The sequence below is a fragment of the Neomonachus schauinslandi genome, chromosome X (genome assembly GCF_002201575.2).
Source record: "Neomonachus schauinslandi chromosome X, ASM220157v2, whole genome shotgun sequence".
Lineage (NCBI taxonomy): Eukaryota > Metazoa > Chordata > Mammalia > Carnivora > Phocidae > Neomonachus > Neomonachus schauinslandi.
The window spans coordinates 84,950,161-84,967,539 of NC_058419.1; the positions used below are offsets into that span (position 1 = coordinate 84,950,161).

A 17,379-nucleotide genomic window follows, 5' to 3' on the forward strand; every position below is an offset into this window, starting at 1 on the left:
CAGTGACTGACCCAGAGAGGGGGATGAAATCACTTCACAGGGCAGGACTGGGGTCGCTCTGCTCTTAAGATCTCAATTCCATTTACTCAGTGAAGGATTTGGGGCCAGATTGTGGGCCTGGGACAGACTGGACCCTGGGTTTGGTACCTCATTCCCCGGCAATACAGCCCTTGATTCTTCACATTTTTTTCTGCTAAAACACTGAACTACATCTCATTGCTCTTCGAATATTAAGGTGCCCTTGCTTTCCTGAGATCAGCCTTGCCTGGTCAGCCTGAATTTACCAGGCTCTTACTACATCCGTCTTCTGTAACTGTCACAAACCACCCTAGTGAGGTAGGTGTGACATTTAGCCCCGCTGTGAAGATGAGGAAAGTGAGCCCTGGAGGGGTTTACCACCCATGGTCACAGAAGCAAAAGATATTAGAACTAGCATTTGGACTCAGGCAAGAAGTCGAACTAGACTCATTCTCTTATCCTGGACACCAGAAACCAGCAACCCCTGGTAACCAGCCAGCAGTGTTGACAATAGCGCTCCATCCCTCTCTTCTCTATACATCCCCGGCACCGAGTCTCACATCCATTTCCCCTCCTGTCTTTTGACCTTCTGCACTGACAGGTCCACCCCGAAATCCACAATGGCTCCCAGCTGTGGTGAGGAGCAGCTCTCGGGCCTCCTCTCCAACTTCGCCCCCTTGTTGCTCTTACTCAATCCTGTTAGGTTCCAGCCACGCTGGCTTTCTCGCACATCCTTTGAAAGCTGCACAAACTGTTCTTGGGCTCTGGAACGCTCTCAGCAAACACTTCTACTCATCCTACTAATCACAAGTGCTCTGTGCCAGGCACTGTCCTAAGCACTTCACGGACATAGAAAACCTTTAATCCTCACAGCAACCCTATGAAATGGGTACTATTATGCCGTGTCAGAGATGGGGAAATGGAGGGAAAGGGCTTAAGTGACCTGCCCAAAGCCGGTCAGTAAGTGCTGGGGCTGGATTTGTACCCAGGCCACCTGGCTCTGGGAATCCTTGCTCTTAACCACTACCATTTGAGCCGTCAGCAAGCCTGTCAGTTCCACCTTCAGAATGCATCCAGAATGCAACCTCTCTTCATGTCCACTGCCACCACCGCCTCAACTACCCTAAGCCCTCCCTGTTGGCTCTCACAGCAGCCAGAGGGTCCTGCTACAACCCAAGGCAGCCCTCAGCCCTCCTCTGCTCACACCCGTCCTGCCTCCACCTCTCAGAGAAAAGCCCACAGTTCTCCCTGTGGCCAGTGAGGCCTTAAAGGACCAGGCCCCTGTCACTTTTCCAAGCTCGCCTCCTGCCACCCTGACCTTCTTGCTGTTCCTCAACACACCAAACAAGCTCCCACCTCGGGGCCTTTGTACTTGCTTGCTTTTCCTTCCGCCTCTAATTCTCTCCCAGATGGCAAGGCAAGGTTAGGCTGACAGATTTGGTCAGGAAGGAAATGAGCCCTCCTTCGATCGAGAGATTTGTTACTTACAGTGAAAGCAGGACCAGCCACAGATGCCAGCCCATGCCCCACATTCTGGGTAACACCAAAATGAAAGGGGCCGGATTACTGCAGCACGGATGGTAGCACAGCCCGTTGCCAAGGAGCAAATGCCATGCTAGGCAGTTCTACAGCCGTAGGTCAGGGGAGGAAAGGGACAGAAAGCCTCATACCTGACCAGATCCATGGCTGATGCAAAACTGCCTCATGACAGCCTCTTTGGTAGACAAGGAGTGAGAAATGGCCTCACAGCAATTCCTCACTAGCCTCTTGTGCTCTGTGTTCTGAGGATCACAGGGCGTTCTGCCAATACCTAGATCAGCCTGCCTACGTGGTCTATGTGGGGACGTGCAGGGCAGCCAGAGTGCCATGGCGGAACCATTCCTCTGCACCAGATATCCTCCTTGCTTGCTCTCCCCTGCTATCACTATCTTCAAGTCTCTGTTGAAAGACCACCTCCTCCTGAGTAGCCTTCCCTGACCAGCTTGCATAAAATAGCACATCCCATCACTCTCCACAACCCCAGCTTTAGTTCTTGCCACTCCCTAACATTGTTACACACTGATTTATTACTTTACTGTCTTTAGACCCCACCATGACATGACTCCTGAGAGAAAGAAATGTTGTATCCATTGCTGTCCCTACAATTATGTCACACATAACAAATGCTAACATTTGGGACGCCTGGATGGCTCAGTCTGTTGAGCGTCTGACCGGCTCAGGTCATGGTCCGTCGGTTGAGCATCTGACTTTGGCTCAGGTCGTGGTCTCAGGGTCCTGGAACAGAGCCCTGCATCTGGCTCCACACTCAGTGGGGAGTGTGCTTGTCCTTCTCCCTCTGCCCCTTATCCCTGCTCGTGCTCTCTCAAATAAATAAAATCTTAAAAAAAGAAAAAAAAACCCCAAATGCTAACATTTATTGACCACATGAAACTACCACTGTTCTAGGTGTTTCCCATGTCTTAACTCATTTAATGGGCTACTGCCTTTATTATCCCCCTTTTTATAGACCAGGAGAGAGGTTTTAAGGGGTCCTGGGTATGGAGGTTGGAAGGCAGGACCTCCAGTGCTGGGCAAAGGGTAGTCCTTCTGCCTGGAAAAGTCAGAGGGGTCCTGAGATCTGTGATCGGGGCAGGGAAGCAGGATGGGATTCTAGGGCCAGTATCTGGAAAATAACAGTGTCAGATGCCAAGAAAGAGAAGCTAGCATTTATAGAACGGGGTTTCTTGAGGCCTTTGGAGTAGAAATGCCTGTGACTATGGAGAGGCCTTTGGGGGACAGGGCAGGCCAGCAGAAGGCAGCTGACGGCTACCCACCTCCCATGCCAATGCTGAGGTCTGACAAACCACATCCCTCACAGTTTGTTATAGAAAATCTTGAACTTACAAGAGTATTGATATAATGACTTTCATGTACCTAACACAGAGATTCAACAATTACAAACACAAAGCATTTTTTCAAAATGCAGGCTTCACAAGCATTTGAGGGGTTTGGGTCAGCTGTTTTGTTAAAGTGCAATGAAGTGGGGGTGCCTGGGTAGCTCAGTTGGTTAAGCATCTGCCTTAGGCTCAGGTCATGATCTCCAAGTCCTGGGATCGAGTCCTACATCCCTCAGTGGGGAGCCTGCTTCTCCCTCTGCCTGCCACTCCCCTGCTTGTGCTCTGTCAAGTAAATAAAATCTTTTTTAAGATTTTTTTTATTTATTTGACAGAGAGAAACACAGCGAGAGAGGGAACAGAAGCAGGGAGAGTGGGAGAGGGAGAAGCAGGCTTCACGCGAAGCAGGGAGCCCGATGCGGGGCTCGATCCCAGGACCCTGGGATCATGACCTGAGCCGAAGGCAGATGCTTAACGACTGAGCCACCCAGGCACCCCTAAATAAAATCTTTTTTTAAAAAATATTTTATTCATTTGAGAGAGAGACAGAGACAGAGCACAAGCAGAGGGAAAGGCAGAGGAAGAGGGAGAAGCAGACTCCCTGCTGAGCTGGGAGCCCGATAGGGGCTTCATTCATTAAGCCTTTCTTCCACTTACATAGACAAATGGGTGGACTGGACTCCAGTGAAGAAAAATATACCTGTTACTATGGATTACAGTCATAAGGGTTAAAAACAAAGACTGCAAATCTTGTGTTCAACTATTAAGAACTAGAAAAAGCAAAGGAAAATTCCAAAGATGAGTTTTACTTAAAGGAAGCTTAAAATTGAGCTAAAAAAATTTGACTCAACATTGTACTAGGAATGTTTATACAGAATGCCACTGTTCTTGACAATTTAGAAGCCTTAACTTTCTTTTGTGCATTCTCTGTATGTTAAGACCACCCATCAGGATATGGGGCAGCTCTCCATAACCACATTTTGCAGAAGCTCTGGGGTGCTTGGCTGGTTCAGTTGGAAGAGCATGGGACTGTCTTGGGGTTGAGTTTGAGCCCCACAATGGGTGTAGCGATTACTTAAAAAAATAAACTTAAGGGGCGCCTGGGTGGCTTAGATGGTTAAGCGTCTGCTTCTGACTCAGGTCATGATCTCTAGGTCCGGGGATGGAGCCCCGTATGGGGCTCCCAGCTCGGCGGGGAGTCTGCTTCTCCCTATCCCTCTCCCCATGCTTTTTGCATGCTCTAATGAATAAATAAGATCTTTAAAAAAAAACAAACTTAAAAAGATTATGAAAAGCTCCATGTCAGGTCTTGTACCCAATTTGAAAAAAAAAACTAAAAACACTTCCAGTTTCTCAGATATTCATGCACTCTGAATTATAAAGGATCATGGCCTTTATGTTAGCGGAGCGGGGGGAGGGGGGGCAGTGGAAGAACGCAGCTGGGCAGGGACAGGTTTTGTCCTGAGAAGGGGTCATGCAACACTGGCTACTGATCATTACCCAATATGCCTTCTTAACGTAACTTGAGTATTCACAGCAGCTTATTTTGAAAAGCTTATTGCAAGTTTCCTACACCCCCAAATCCAGGAGTGTGTGGGGCAAGGTTATGGGTGTACTATCAGTAATTTGCCATGTCCTAAAATGTCCATCTGGTGAGTACTACTATTCCCATTTTACACATTGAACCGGAGGCAGAGAAATGAAACTGTGAAGCAGGATGTGAAAACACTGTTTTCAACCCACATGGGGTGGGAGGGGTTAGGGCCTTGGATTTATTCTTGAAATGGGCAGGGGGTGGGGTGTTTTAAAAGAAAGGTTTGGGTCAGGGCGCCTGGGTGGCTCAGTCGGTTAAGCGACTGCCTTTGGCTCAGGTCATGATCCTGGAGTCCCGGGATCGAGTCCCACATCGGGCTCCCGGCTCGTCGGAGAGCCTGCTTCTCCCTTTGACCCTATCCCCTCTCATGCTGTTTCTCTCTCTCTCAAATAAATAAATAAAATCTTAAAAAAAAAAAAAAAAAAAAAAGAAAGGTTTGGGTCAAAGTTTTTGGTCTAGACAAGATCCAGGGCTTGAAAATACAAGTATTTGCAGACCAGGGATCTGGTCTTCACAGGCCTTGGGACAGAGGTTCTTTAGGAACCTCTGCATGGAGTTTCTGGTCTCCGTGGGTTCTTGACGAGCATGCACACTAGTGAGATTCTGGCCAAACTGAAGCAGAGGACAAGTATTTTAACGGGGCTTTGACTCCCATATCTGCAAATTTTATTGATTCAGCAATTGCAGTGAGAAAACAGAATCCTCTAAGCCCTTTTCTTTAAAGCAAATAATCAGCAAGACTGGGCCTTTCTGGGCTGGATTACAAGGGATCTTCTATTTAAGTAAGCTCTATGCCCAATGTGGGGCTTGAACTCACAACCCTGAGAATCAAGGATCACATGCTCTACCAACTGAGCCAGCAAGGCACCTTTCTAACATCAGGAGAGCAGAGCAGGTGTAGGCGGCTGTGGTCTTTATTGATGTCACTTAGGGATCACTTTGTTGCAGGAACTCTGCAGCTGATTATGGAATTTTGCCTCAAGCCACACCAAAGGTGAGGACATTTCACTTCCCAACAGGCAGGGAGCAGGTGCCCCCCACCATAGCCTACTTGCAGGGTGGTAACGGTGCTCCTCCTGCCAGCCCCCACTGCCTTGGCTCCCCAAAGGCCCAGCACAGAAAGCCTCCTCAGACCAAGTACCCAGTACCTAACCAATGGTGGTAGCCCCAATGCCCCCTTTCCTGGCTCAGTGGGCCAGTGAGGAGTTGTGAAAAGTTCTCTAGTCTCTACCCACCTGCCAAAGCAGATTCATGATTACTCAGGTGGAAGGGTCCTTGGAGCCTGTCCCAACTAGCTGGGACCAGGGAGGTAGGCTTCTAATACTGGGACTCTTCCAAAACAGGAACCTATAGTTTCAGTCAGTTCAGGGAACCGTAAAAACACCAGACTGGGTGGCTTATCAATTTCTCAGTTCTGGAGGCTGAAGTCTATCAGGGTGCCAGTGTAGTTGAGCTCTGGTGAGTGCTTTCCCAGACTACCAACTTCTGGTATCCTCACGTGGCTGAGAACAGAAGGGGGAAGTTTTCTTGTGACCCATGAGGGCACCACCCTTCTTGACCTTATCTAATCCTCATCACCCCTGCCCCAAGGACCTCACCTCCTAATAGCATCATATTGGGGTTTCAATATTGGACTTTTGAGGGAACACCTTGAGTTCCTTAACACTCTCCATGAGTGAGGAAATAAGGCAGTTAAAAGTGTCCTGGAACTGGCGACCTGGTGGTACTTGACTTTTCCAACTAGGTGGAAGCCACTGACAGAACTGATCAGAAATTCCAAAAGGAGGGATAAAGCTAATAGGACTCCAACGCAACCGCCAGAACCAGGACCAGGACCAAGGAATGAAGACCAGCTACAGGTGCAAAAGCAGGCCCAACCATTACCACCACCTTACCACCAAAGACCCTCATAGCACCGAAGACTGAATCCCTGTGACTAAGAGGTTTGCTAACTATTCTCAATGACTGTACACGCCTATTAAATGTACTTAACCCTCAAGAAGAAATGTGAAATGCCCATGAGGCTGAGGTGCACCGGGTTAAGTGTCCTACCCAAGGTCAAACATAGCTGGAGAGCAGCAGAGACTTCGTTCGAATCCTGGAATCTGAATCCAGAGCTTTTAGAACCTTGTTTTCAAACCAGGATTCTTCCGTGTTCCTCAGACAAAGGGGAGTTTAGTACATTTCCTCCACCTCCCAACATTTCAGAGTCCGAAGAAACTGGAAATGCTGTTTATGACAGAGTTTAACTCCCACCAGGTGCTTGAATTCTCAGAACAATCCTGCAAAGGGCACCCACTGATGCTGAGAAGCTAGGGAGACTCAAACCCAAGCGGTCTAATTCCCAAGCTGACACTGATCAAAACAATGGGACCAAGAGGCCATCTCAGGAAACCCAATTCCAGCAAGACTATTTATTTCCTCTGTAACTCCTACCACCCCCACGTTTCACATATACCCAAACGCAACCAAACTTTGAGCTGGAGAGGTCTACTCTTATGGCAACTGCTGCCTACCCCCAACTAAATTCTTTCCTAAAAGCCTCCCTTCTTGATCTTCCATTTTTAGTTTGAAAACTGGGTTGAGCAAGGAAAAAACACGTATCAGTATCCGTTTGTTTTCATGTTTCAACTTTTTAATCAGCTCCGTGGACATCCTAAAATGCTAAATGAGACACAACAGAATATTTTTTCTTCCAGTACTAAGAAAAGAACATTCACAAATATTTTAAGAAATTTCTGTATACTTAGGGTGGTGACCTTGAATAAAAAAACCCACCTCTAATTATTTTGATTTCTTGTACTTGCTATTTGTAAATTTCTTCCTCATCATGATAAACATTGTATACAGGCTTTTAACTGCCTGTTATTTTTTTAAAGCAGTCTGAACAAACATTTTTTGCCATAATCCGTAATCCTGAGAGTCCAAACTGAAAAACTGATAAAAGGAAAATACCCAGACTCTACAAATGTCCCAAGATTAGTATTTAAAAGGGAGAAAATTTTAGAAAACACATGGAGCTTTCTAAAAGGTCTTTGTGACAAGCTACCTTGGGAGCTCAGTTCAAAAATAGAAGTTGATGTACTAAAACAGATGTGTCAGTGCAGCTCCAAAAATCTTTATAAATACAGCCATTTGGAAGGATGATCCTGGACCAGAAGTTTTATTCCTTGTGTATCTGAGAACAGTAAGAAGGGGGAGAATTGTAATGTTGGGAAGGCAGAGGCACACATGCTCACCTCCCAGGGTTGATAAGGATTGCTGAGCAATGCTGCTTCATCTCCTCCATGCCCAGCAAGAGATTACAAGGGAGACAGGTTTTTAGACATCCCCTCCCAACAGCAGACTAACTCTGACAGGCACCTGAGAGCAAAGGAGGCCTAGGAATGGTGTCAGGTGGGCCAGGTGAACTAAGTGCAGGCAGGAGGAAAGGTTGAGTGGAACATAACAGGGCTGGTGGACAGAGGTCCGCTCAGTGGCAACATATAAGCCTCACCTACATTAGGTGCACATGCCTCATCTCAGTTGTCGTAATTGTCTCTGTAATTTCCTCCTGAGTAGCGGTCATAACCACCCTGGCTTCTGGGAGAAAACATACATAGCAGTTAGCACGAATATATCCTAGACACCTTACTATTAAAAACCATACGCATTTACACATCCTATCATGTTCTGTATGTTATTATACATACTTTAACATGTAAAACAAATGTATCAAACATATACAGTACAGAAATCACATAATTACTTGACATATAACTTGCATACAGCATATTAAACACTAATAATATAAACATAAAAACAACATGACACGATAGACATGTTATTACCATCTACCATATTACAACTTCATCATCTTACAATTTACTAGTGCATTACACAGAACTCAAAACGTACTGAGTGACATACTTAAAGAGTTTCATTACAATTTGTAAAAGCTAACACCAAAATGAGGTATGTATGAACTCTCAGGCAGCTGAGATCTTAAAAAGAAAGCAGCACCACCACAGTACCCCAATCCCTTGGCTACCCACCTGCCACCATAGTCTCTGGACCTTCCATATCCATACCCATATCCTCCAGGTCGACTGTCATATCTGCCACTCCCATAGCCCTGGTCCCCACCACCTATAGCAGATTAAGAAAAAGTTTAAAGGCAGCTGTCCAGATTAAGTCACTAATAAGCCACTTTCCCCCATATCCAAACTTACTACCGCACTTACCTCTAGAGTAGCTGCGACCACGCCCATGGGCCCCAAAGGCACCCCCTCTAGTTCCCCTGGCCGACTTGCCCGCGTGATCCACACGGATCTGGCGACCATCCAGAGACTATGTGTGGGGAGACACAAGGAGGATGGGTTAGTGGTCAAACAGAGCAGTAGTAAAGGAAGAATGGGTAGGGCAGGTAGGCAAAAGAGCCCAGAAACTCCTGCTGGGCACCAGGTTCTGGGTGCCATGTTCCATAACAAGCTCCTTTGACCAGAACGGTTTTATCAGGAGCTATAGAACCCCACAAAATGACCTAAATCCACCGTGTTCCCCCTGCTACTACTTACATCTTGACTGAACTCAGGCTGAGTTCTCCTCCCCACTCCTATAAGCTGCCCCACTATTAGGGCTAGAAAGACACCTCTCTTGGTTTGAGACTTCAGAGTCCATCCCAGAAGACTCACGAGGTCCTCTCCGGGCCAGGCCCGCAGGTCTGCAGACTCTACTACCTAAGCCCAGGGCAGGTCAACCATCCACAGGTGGCTTCTCGGCCTCATGCAGGACCAGTCGTCGCCTCCCAGGCAGCCCGGCTCTGTCTGCCGCTGCCCTCCACCCCCTAGAACAGAAGGCAGTCATGCTCCTGTGAGTGGGCACTGCGGGGTTTGGTGGCCGCGCTGCCCCTAGCAGACACAGAGGGAAAAACAGAAAGAATGGTGGAAGTGGCAGATGGGGGCAGGGCCCCTATGTAGGTAGGAGACCTCACCTCTCCATTCATGGCTCTCATGGCATCTGAGGCATGCTCTGGATTGGTGAAGGTGATGAAACCAAAACCCCGGGATCGCTGAGTCTCCCGGTCCTTGACAACGACCACTGGGTAAAAGAGAGAATGTGGGTAAGAAAAACATAAGCGACAAAGGGTGTCAGGTAGAGGATGGACCCCTCCCACCGGTCCTCAATTGAAGTTAGGGGGTTCTCCTAAGACTACACCTTAGACCTAGGAACAGAAAAAGGAGTATGTGAAAGTCTAGGGTCCTGATTTTTCCCCTTCCATTCCTTGAAACGCAAGGGCCCCAGACTTTCACAAATACCCAGGTCATCATACATCTGGCCCATGTCTCACCCTCGGAAATAGGACCGAAGCTGCTGAAGTGGTCTTCCAGAGCCTGCTCATCGGTGTTGAAGTTGAGCCCTCCCACGAAAAGCTTCCCTTCTTCAGAAGACATGGCAGCGAATTCGAGTACTGCGGAGAAGAGTACGAAAAGGGGTGGGAGAAACCGTGGAGATGAGAGAAAAAAGCAGGACCAAGAAAAGATGAAGAAAATCAGAGGAGACCACAGAAAGAAGAAAACAGGCGACTGCAGACCAAAAAGAAAAGCAGAAAAGGCGGGAATTGGAGGTGCCGTATCAAGGAAGCAGCCATTTGGGGGCGGCCTTCGCGCATGCCCATATCATCACCACCACGCCCGTCATTTTGTGCCGCTGCGCAAGTCCAGAACACCCTCGCGTTCTCTCCGCGCCCGCAGAATAAGATGGCGGCGGTCACGTGGTGGTGGGGGGAGAAGGGCGCCCGCAAATCTCGGCTGTCGCGCGGTCACTCCCGCCACCGACGTCTCCAGTCCTTCCCAGCATTCCTCGCACTGATATAAGGCGCCAGCCTCCCACCAACAGAAAAGTGTCACCTCTCAGCACGGGACCCGCCCACTCGGGAGAAGCCCAAGCCTACGTGTCAGAAGCCGCTGCTCTCCCTACTCGCGCACCTAGCTCCTGGCCGGCGCGGCGCACATCAGTGAGGCGAGGAGCAGCCGCCTCACAAGACATGTGCTGCTTACCTGCAAATTAAGCAAAAAGACCAGAAGAAGAACTACGGTCGAGGAGCGGAGAGACTGGGAAGATTGCCGCGCGGGAAGACGCTTGATAAAGCGTACGTAGCGTACACGTCACGAAACGTCCCCCCCGCGCGCACCAGCGTTCATGGTTATTGGCTGAAGCCAGCAAGGGGGTGGGAGGAAGGGACGGCAGAGCAAACGGGCCAATAAGCTCAGCATGCTTCCGGGAACGGAGGCGAGCCTTGTGCGATTGGTGGACCCTGGGGTCGTATACGTTCGCTGGCCCAGCCATCTTCTCACTTATGCGCGCGAACCCTTTCGCTCTCACGCCCCTTTCCGGCCCTGACATCACCCTGGCCATCCTTGACGTCATAGTCCCCCATTGGTTGTGGCGTCTTCCTCACCATCTCAGTCATTTTCCTGTAGGTCCCCAAGACGTAATTACTGTAACCTCCTTCACCTCTCAGTCCTCTCATATCCCTCAAGGGCCCGATGTTTTATTCGCCACTTTCCCTGTCGTCCTAACCCTTCACAGTCCTTAACGTCAGATCCTGCATTTTCTCAGTGTCTGATGCAGATCCCTACGTTTTCTTCTCTGCCCAGCATCTAGCCGCCTGTCCTGGGATCCTTTTGCCTGGCGTCATTCCCTCTCATTTCTGACTTCAGCCCTCCTCCTTATCTGACAGCCTCCTGAAGCCAGTCTCTTGATTTCCCTGCCAGTAGACTGCCCGAGATGCTTTCTACAAAACAGGATGCTCCAGTCTTCAGAGGGAGTAAATTCCAATCCACAGAATAATTTTTGTTGTCACTCAGGGTTCCTGAGCCCTTGATCCACAGAAAAGACTTTCACAGTACACAGTGGACTTACCCAAAGCAAGGAGGGGCTGAGCTCACTGCCCACGATTTGGTCTTGTCCAGCTTTCAAAGGGTGTCTAAGCTCCCCGTCAAGGAAGACTGGGTTAGTCTGCTCTCAGAAACTCTACATTTCTTATCCATAGGATGGACTTGTCCAGCTTTCTAAGGGTCAGCCCTCCAAATACAGACTAGATTTGTTAACTTTCAGAGTGCACAATTGTATGCATCCACAAAATGAACTTGTCTGACTTTTGCCATATCCAGGCCTCCTATGCCCAGGATGGACGTGATTAGATTTCACATTGTGCATATACATAATGGTCTTAGGTAGCCTTTGGAGAATCTGAGCCCCCATGCAAAAAAGAAGTACTCGCTTGCCTCTCAGAGTGTCTGAGCTCTGATCATACTCTACAGTTCATGACACATCCTCATTGTTGTTCCATGAAAAGCCTCTCATTTTATTTATTCTCTTTTAATCCTGCACCCAACTTTTGTTCTCTTCCTTCCACATTAACCATTTTATTGGGTTTAAAGTGTATTTTTTTTTAAGATTTTATTTATTTATTTGACAGAGAGAGACACAGCGAGAGAGGGAACATAAGCAGGGGGAGTGGGAGAGGGAGAAGCAGGCTTCCCGCGGAGTAGGGAGCCTGACGTGGGGCTCGATCCCAGGACCCCGGGATCATGACCTGAGCCGAAGGCAGATGCTTAACGACTGAGCCACCCAGGCGCCCCTAAAGTGTATTTTTTTCAACCTTTCTTTCCTGATAAATGTATTTAAAGCTACAGGTTTCTTGTATTAACTGATCTTGCTGTGTCCTACAAATTTTGCACGTAGTGTTTTTATATTATTTAGTTGTAAATATTTCCTTTTTTAACATTTTATTATTTTAAGATTCTTATTTATTTATTTATTTGCGATAGCGTGGAGGCGGGGGGAGCAGGGCAGGGAGGGGCAGAGGAAGAGGGAGAGAGAGAATCCCAAGGAGAATCCCCACCAAGCATGGGGCCTTATGTGGGGCTCGACCCTTGGACCCTGAGATCATGACCTGAGTCATGAAATCAAGAATCGGATGCTTAACTGACTGAGCCACCCAAGCGTCCTTATTTATTTATATTTTTAAGTAAGCTCTATGCCCAACATGGGGCTTGAACTCTCGACCCCAAGATCAAGAGTCCCATGCTCTACGGACTGAGCCAGGCAGGTACCCTAGTTGTTAATCTTTTTTTTTTTTTTTTTAAGATTTATTTATTTGAGAGAGAGAGGAAGAGAATGAACACAGGGAGGGGCAGAGGGAGAGAAAAACTTTAGCAGACTTCTTGCTGAGCTCGGAGCCCTACTCAGGACTTGATCTCAAGACCCTGAGATCATGACCTGAGCTGAAACCAAGAGTCAGATGCTTAACCGGCTGCACCACCCAGGGCCCCCTTTCTTTTTTTAATATTTTAATTAATTAATTAATTAATTAGATTTGTTTGAGAGCGAGTGAGTGCGTGAGCAGGGCAGAGGCAGAGGGAGAGGGAGAAGCAGACTCCCCACCGAGCAGGGAGCCCAATGCGGGGCTCGATTGGAGGACCCCCAAGATCATGACCCGAGCTGAAGGCAGATGCTCAACTGACTGAGCCACCCAGATGCCCCTATTTATTTTATTTTAGAGAGAGAGAAAGAGAGTGCGAGCAGGGGGAGGGGCAGAGGGAAAGGGAGAGAATCTCAAGCGGACTCAGCGCTCACCTCAGAGCTGGACACACGCTTGTTCCCACAACCCTGAGATCATGACCTGAGCCAAAACCAAGAGTCGGTTGCCGAACCAACTGAGCCACCCAGATGCTGCCTAGTTGTAAATATTTCTAAAGTTCCTTTATGATTTGTTCTTTCATCTAAGGGTTATTTAGTAATGTTAGTTTCCAAAGATGGTGGGTTTTTTTTTTTTAGCTTTTTGCTGTGCTAATTTCATTGTATTATGGTCAGAGATAATGCTTAATATTGATACTTTTGAATTCATCGAGGTGTTAGTGCCCTAACGTGGTCTATTTTTGTAATTGTTTAAGTGTAAGCATAAAAGTAGTCTTCTCCAGGGGCGCCTGGGTGGCTCAGTCGTTAAGCGTCTGCCTTCGGCTCAGGTCATGATCCCAGGGTCCTGGGATCGAGCCCCGCATCGGGCTCCCTGCTTCGCGGGAAGCCTGCTTCTCCGTCTCCCACTCCCCTTGCTTGTGTTCCTGCTCTTGGTATCTCTCTCTCTGTCAAATAAATAAAATCTTTAAAAAAAAAAAAGTAGTCTTCTCCGTATGTTAAGTGTGGGTTATACAGGAATGTGTTCTTATATATATGTTAATATATGTCATATATATTATGTATAATATATATATTATACATATATATATAAAACATCAAGCCTAAAAATGTATTGTTCATGGGTGCTTGGGTGGCTCAGTTGGTTAAGTGTCTGCCTTTGGCTCAGGTCATGATCCCAGGGTCCTGGGATCGAGCCTGTGTCAGGTTCAGTGCTCAGCAGGAAGTCTGCTTCCTGCTTCTCCCTCTGCCTCTGCCCGCCCCCACTTGTGCACTAATAAAAAAATCTTAAAAAAATTTATTGTTCAGTGCTCCTTAGGTGTATATGTGTTTGTGGTAGATGTATCTTCCTGTCAATGAGTGTATGTCCTTCTTTGTCTTTTGTGATCTTAAATTTTATTGTTAACTATTGGGATGGCTATCCCAGCTTTCTTTGGGCTTTTATTAATGTGCTCTATCCTCTCTTCATCCTTTCATTTTCTTTTATTTTTTAATTTTTTAAAATGTTTTATTTATTTATTCATGAGAGTCAGAGAGAGAGAGAGAGAGAGAGAGAGAGAGAGGCAGAGGCAGAGGGAGAAGCAGGCTCCCTGCCTAGCAGGGAGCCCGATGCGGGACTCGATCCTAGGACCCTAGGATCATGACCTGAGCCGAAGGCAGACGCTCAACCATCTGAGCCACCCAGGCGCCCCCATCCTTTGATTTTCAACATTTACCAATCTTTGTGTGGGTGTTGTTGGACCTTTTTTTTTTAATCCAATGAGGGTCTCGGTGTTCTAAATTTTTTCTTTTTGATGTCGTGTTCCATGATTCATTGTTTGCATATAACACCCAGTGCTCCATTCAATATGTGCCCTCCTTAATACCCATCACCAGGCTAACCCATCCCCCCACCCCGTTCTAAATATTTTTGTGATTGCTATTTATAGTAAAACTTCTGACATCCCATTTCATATTCTCCATTTATAGTACTTTTCTGTTCCCTTTTTTCCTATCATAGTCACACCTAATATTTTCTTTAGGTCCCTTTTATATCACTTGTTCTGGTTTTATATTCTACTTTTATCTCTTATTGTATTTACTTAAAATTCTTTACGTGTGTCCCAATACTTCTGCTTTGGATATTATATGTCACCGGTATGGTAGCCAGCCTCCAATATAGCACCCAATGATCCCTGCCTGCTGGTATTCACGTCCTGTGTAGTTCCTTCCCATGTCCTAGGGTTGGTCGGTGTGACCAAGGAAATATAGCAGTAGTGATGGTATGTCATTTCTGAGGTAAAGTTATAACAGACACTACAGTTCCGTCTTGCTCATGGTCTCCTGCCTGCTTTTTGGGACCACGTGTTGTGAGGAGCTCCGTGGAGAGGCTCAGGTGGTGAAAAACTGAAGCCTTCTCCCGACAGCCTCCTGAGTGGGCCATGTTGGAGGTGGGTCCTTTAGCCAAGTGGTCATGTCTTCAGTCCTGACAACTTGCCTGAAACCTCAGATGAGACTGAGTCAAAACCACCCAGCTGAGTAGCACCCAGATTCCTGACACTCCAGAAACTGAGAAAATAAATGTTTGTTGTTTTAAGCTGCCAAATTTGGGGGTCATTTGTTATACAGCAGTAGATAACTAATACCTCCAGTTTAATTTTCCCTGGAGGCGGTTTTGCTGCCCCGGTGTCTAGTCGTTTCAGTGGTGAGCTCATGTTCCCCGGATGGGAGCAGCTATTGTGGCACGTACAATGTATTGAGGGAAGGCTGAAGGCCAGACTGGACTCTGCTCAACCCCCAGGAGTTCAAAGTGTAAAGAGACGGGTGGGGAGATGAGCCAGAGGGTGGGCAGCCCCGCGCACCACAGGACAGCTACCACTCATCTGCTGGCGCACCGCTTGGCAGTTCCTCTGATAGGAGTTTCATCTTTAAACTCCAAGAGGAGGCCATCTCCCTAAGTGTCACCACCAGCCCTGGTGTCTAGAGGGGGACAGGTGGGAGAATGATGGCCTATGGCTGCTCATTTCCTCCCCTCAACAGGGTTCTTGCTGCCCTGATAGTAGTCCCCACCTCCGACAACTGTAAGTGGTTTGGATGATGTCTGCAGTGAGGGGCAGACAAGGACCTTCCCAACACAACATGGGGGAGAGGTTAAGAGCCAGAATTTAAACCTATCCTGTATTTGCTGCCTTCAGCCATTGCCACTCAAAACGTAGGCCACTTAGAGACAGCCTTCCATTTTCCCATAGGTCTACATAGCTGTGCTGCAGTTTCTGGAACTCACATTTCCCTCTGTAGTTTCTCCCGGGTTGCTTTTGGGCAAGGGAATCGGTGCCTTGTGCTGTTTGCCACTATGGCAGGAACTAGAAGCCCCAAGTATTCTCGGGGACTAATAAGAGGTTTCTGCCCTTCAGTGTCTCTGAGCTTCCTATTCACAGAAAGGACTCCTCTGACCCTCAGAGGTCCCAAGCTGCCATACACAGAATTGACGTGTCTGGCCCCTCAAATATCTGAGCTCATCAATCACAGAATGCACCCAGAGGGTATCAGCTGGTGCCTGATAAAGGGGCCAGTTCAGGTCCTCAGAGGGCCAGATACCCTCGTATCTTGGATGGCCCTTGGATGGGATGTGTGTGTCTGAGCACCTTTCCATACTCATTAGACCTGTAGTCTTGGAGTACCCTGGACACAGGATGGTCTTGTTCTGCTCTTCCAGCGAAGCGAGCCCTCATCGGAAGAGTGGTCAGCTTCCCCTCTAAAAACTGGGGCATGATGGGAACCTTTTAAGGGTTTCTCTCCAGCTTCATATGGCATTCTTGGGGAAGACAGATGAGAGGATGGCTGCCCCAATGCCTCTCATCTCTGTGCCTAGTGCAGCAGCGACTTCTGGCCAGAACCTGCCATAGCCAGGCCATAGCCTGAAGGAACCCAGTTACCTAACCCATCATCTGCCATGTCCTTTGTGGAGAACAGCACCTGGCCAATGGAAGAATCCACCTTCTGAGAAGGTAAGTGGGGAAAAGGGTCTTCTTTTGATCATTATCTTCCCAATAAGTAGGTGACATCTTTTAGGGCCTGAGTTTTATCAGTGCTTGATTTGTGTGCCAACATAAGTGGGATGGAGAAGGCTAAGGAATGGTTTCTGTTGCTAACATGGTTAAGACAGGCCCTCATGAGCTGCAGACCCAAGTTAGGGCTTAGAGCCCTAGACATGGCAAGGCCACCGACCCTCGAACTGGTCCCAAAGCAAGTGAGAAGAATAGGCGCCTCAGACCCCTGCCCAGGACCGCCAGCATTAGTGCATGAGACTCACAGGGGAGGGTCTGGATCCTAGAAATGGTGACACGTGGAATGGCAGAAGTGGCTGGCCCAACATTTCTAAGTAGTCTGTCTGTGTAATGAGACTTGCCCTTTTGGAGTCAGGAACTCCCTCTCTCATGCCTCATTTGGGGACCTGTCCTGAAAACGTACATTCACAGCCATAATCCAGACCCTTACCGGCAGACAGATGTACCACAAAACGGCCTCAGGCCTCCCCCAAGCAGTCCTCAACCTGGGCTCACCTTCTAGAACCAATTCTCAGCACCCACTCTCCTGCCACTGGGGAAGCGGGGGCCACCCTCCACCATGTGAGGTGTTTCCGCTCCCTCAGGGCAGGAGCCCTGGGGACTCCGTCTATAACAAAAACCAGAGAGAGGGCAGAGAAATACACAGACCACAGTGACCTTCATGTGT

General features: G+C 48.0%; 1 protein-coding gene across 3 annotated transcripts; it reads right to left on the reverse strand.

Moving 5' to 3' along the window:
* Nucleotides 1-7,102: 7,102 nt before the first annotated feature.
* RBM3 (RNA binding motif protein 3) lies at nucleotides 7,103-10,638 on the reverse strand. 3 transcript variants are annotated; one of them, XM_021678977.2, is made up of 7 exons: nucleotides 10,524-10,638; nucleotides 9,815-9,934; nucleotides 9,458-9,564; nucleotides 8,709-8,814; nucleotides 8,520-8,613; nucleotides 7,982-8,067; nucleotides 7,103-7,663 (listed from the first exon to the last, which is right to left on the reverse strand). In XM_021678977.2, the coding sequence occupies exons 2-6, from the start codon at nucleotides 9,915-9,917 to the stop codon at nucleotides 8,007-8,009; spliced, it is 471 nt and encodes a 156-aa protein (XP_021534652.1). In that variant the 5' UTR covers nucleotides 9,918-9,934; nucleotides 10,524-10,638; the 3' UTR covers nucleotides 7,103-7,663; nucleotides 7,982-8,006. The 3 variants fall into 3 exon arrangements, with proteins under 3 accessions (XP_021534652.1, XP_021534666.1, XP_021534658.1); XM_021678991.2 differs by having other exon boundaries at nucleotides 7,982-8,064; nucleotides 10,524-10,608; XM_021678983.2 differs by having other exon boundaries at nucleotides 7,986-8,067; nucleotides 10,524-10,608.
* Nucleotides 10,639-17,379: the final 6,741 nt, after the last annotated feature.

Bases quoted from the DNA above. Each gene is read 5' to 3' on its own strand.
- RBM3 (XM_021678977.2), bottom strand. From the start codon at position 9,917: ATGTCTTCTGAAGAAGGGAAGCTTTTCGTGGGAGGGCTCAACTTCAAC. The intron at 9,565-9,814 runs GTGAGACATGGG...TCTTTTACCCAG, and splicing joins CTTCGGTCCTATTTCCGAGG to TGGTCGTTGTCAAGGACCGG. The intron at 8,815-9,457 runs GTGAGGTCTCCT...CCCCACACATAG, and splicing joins TGAGAGCCATGAATGGAGAG to TCTCTGGATGGTCGCCAGAT.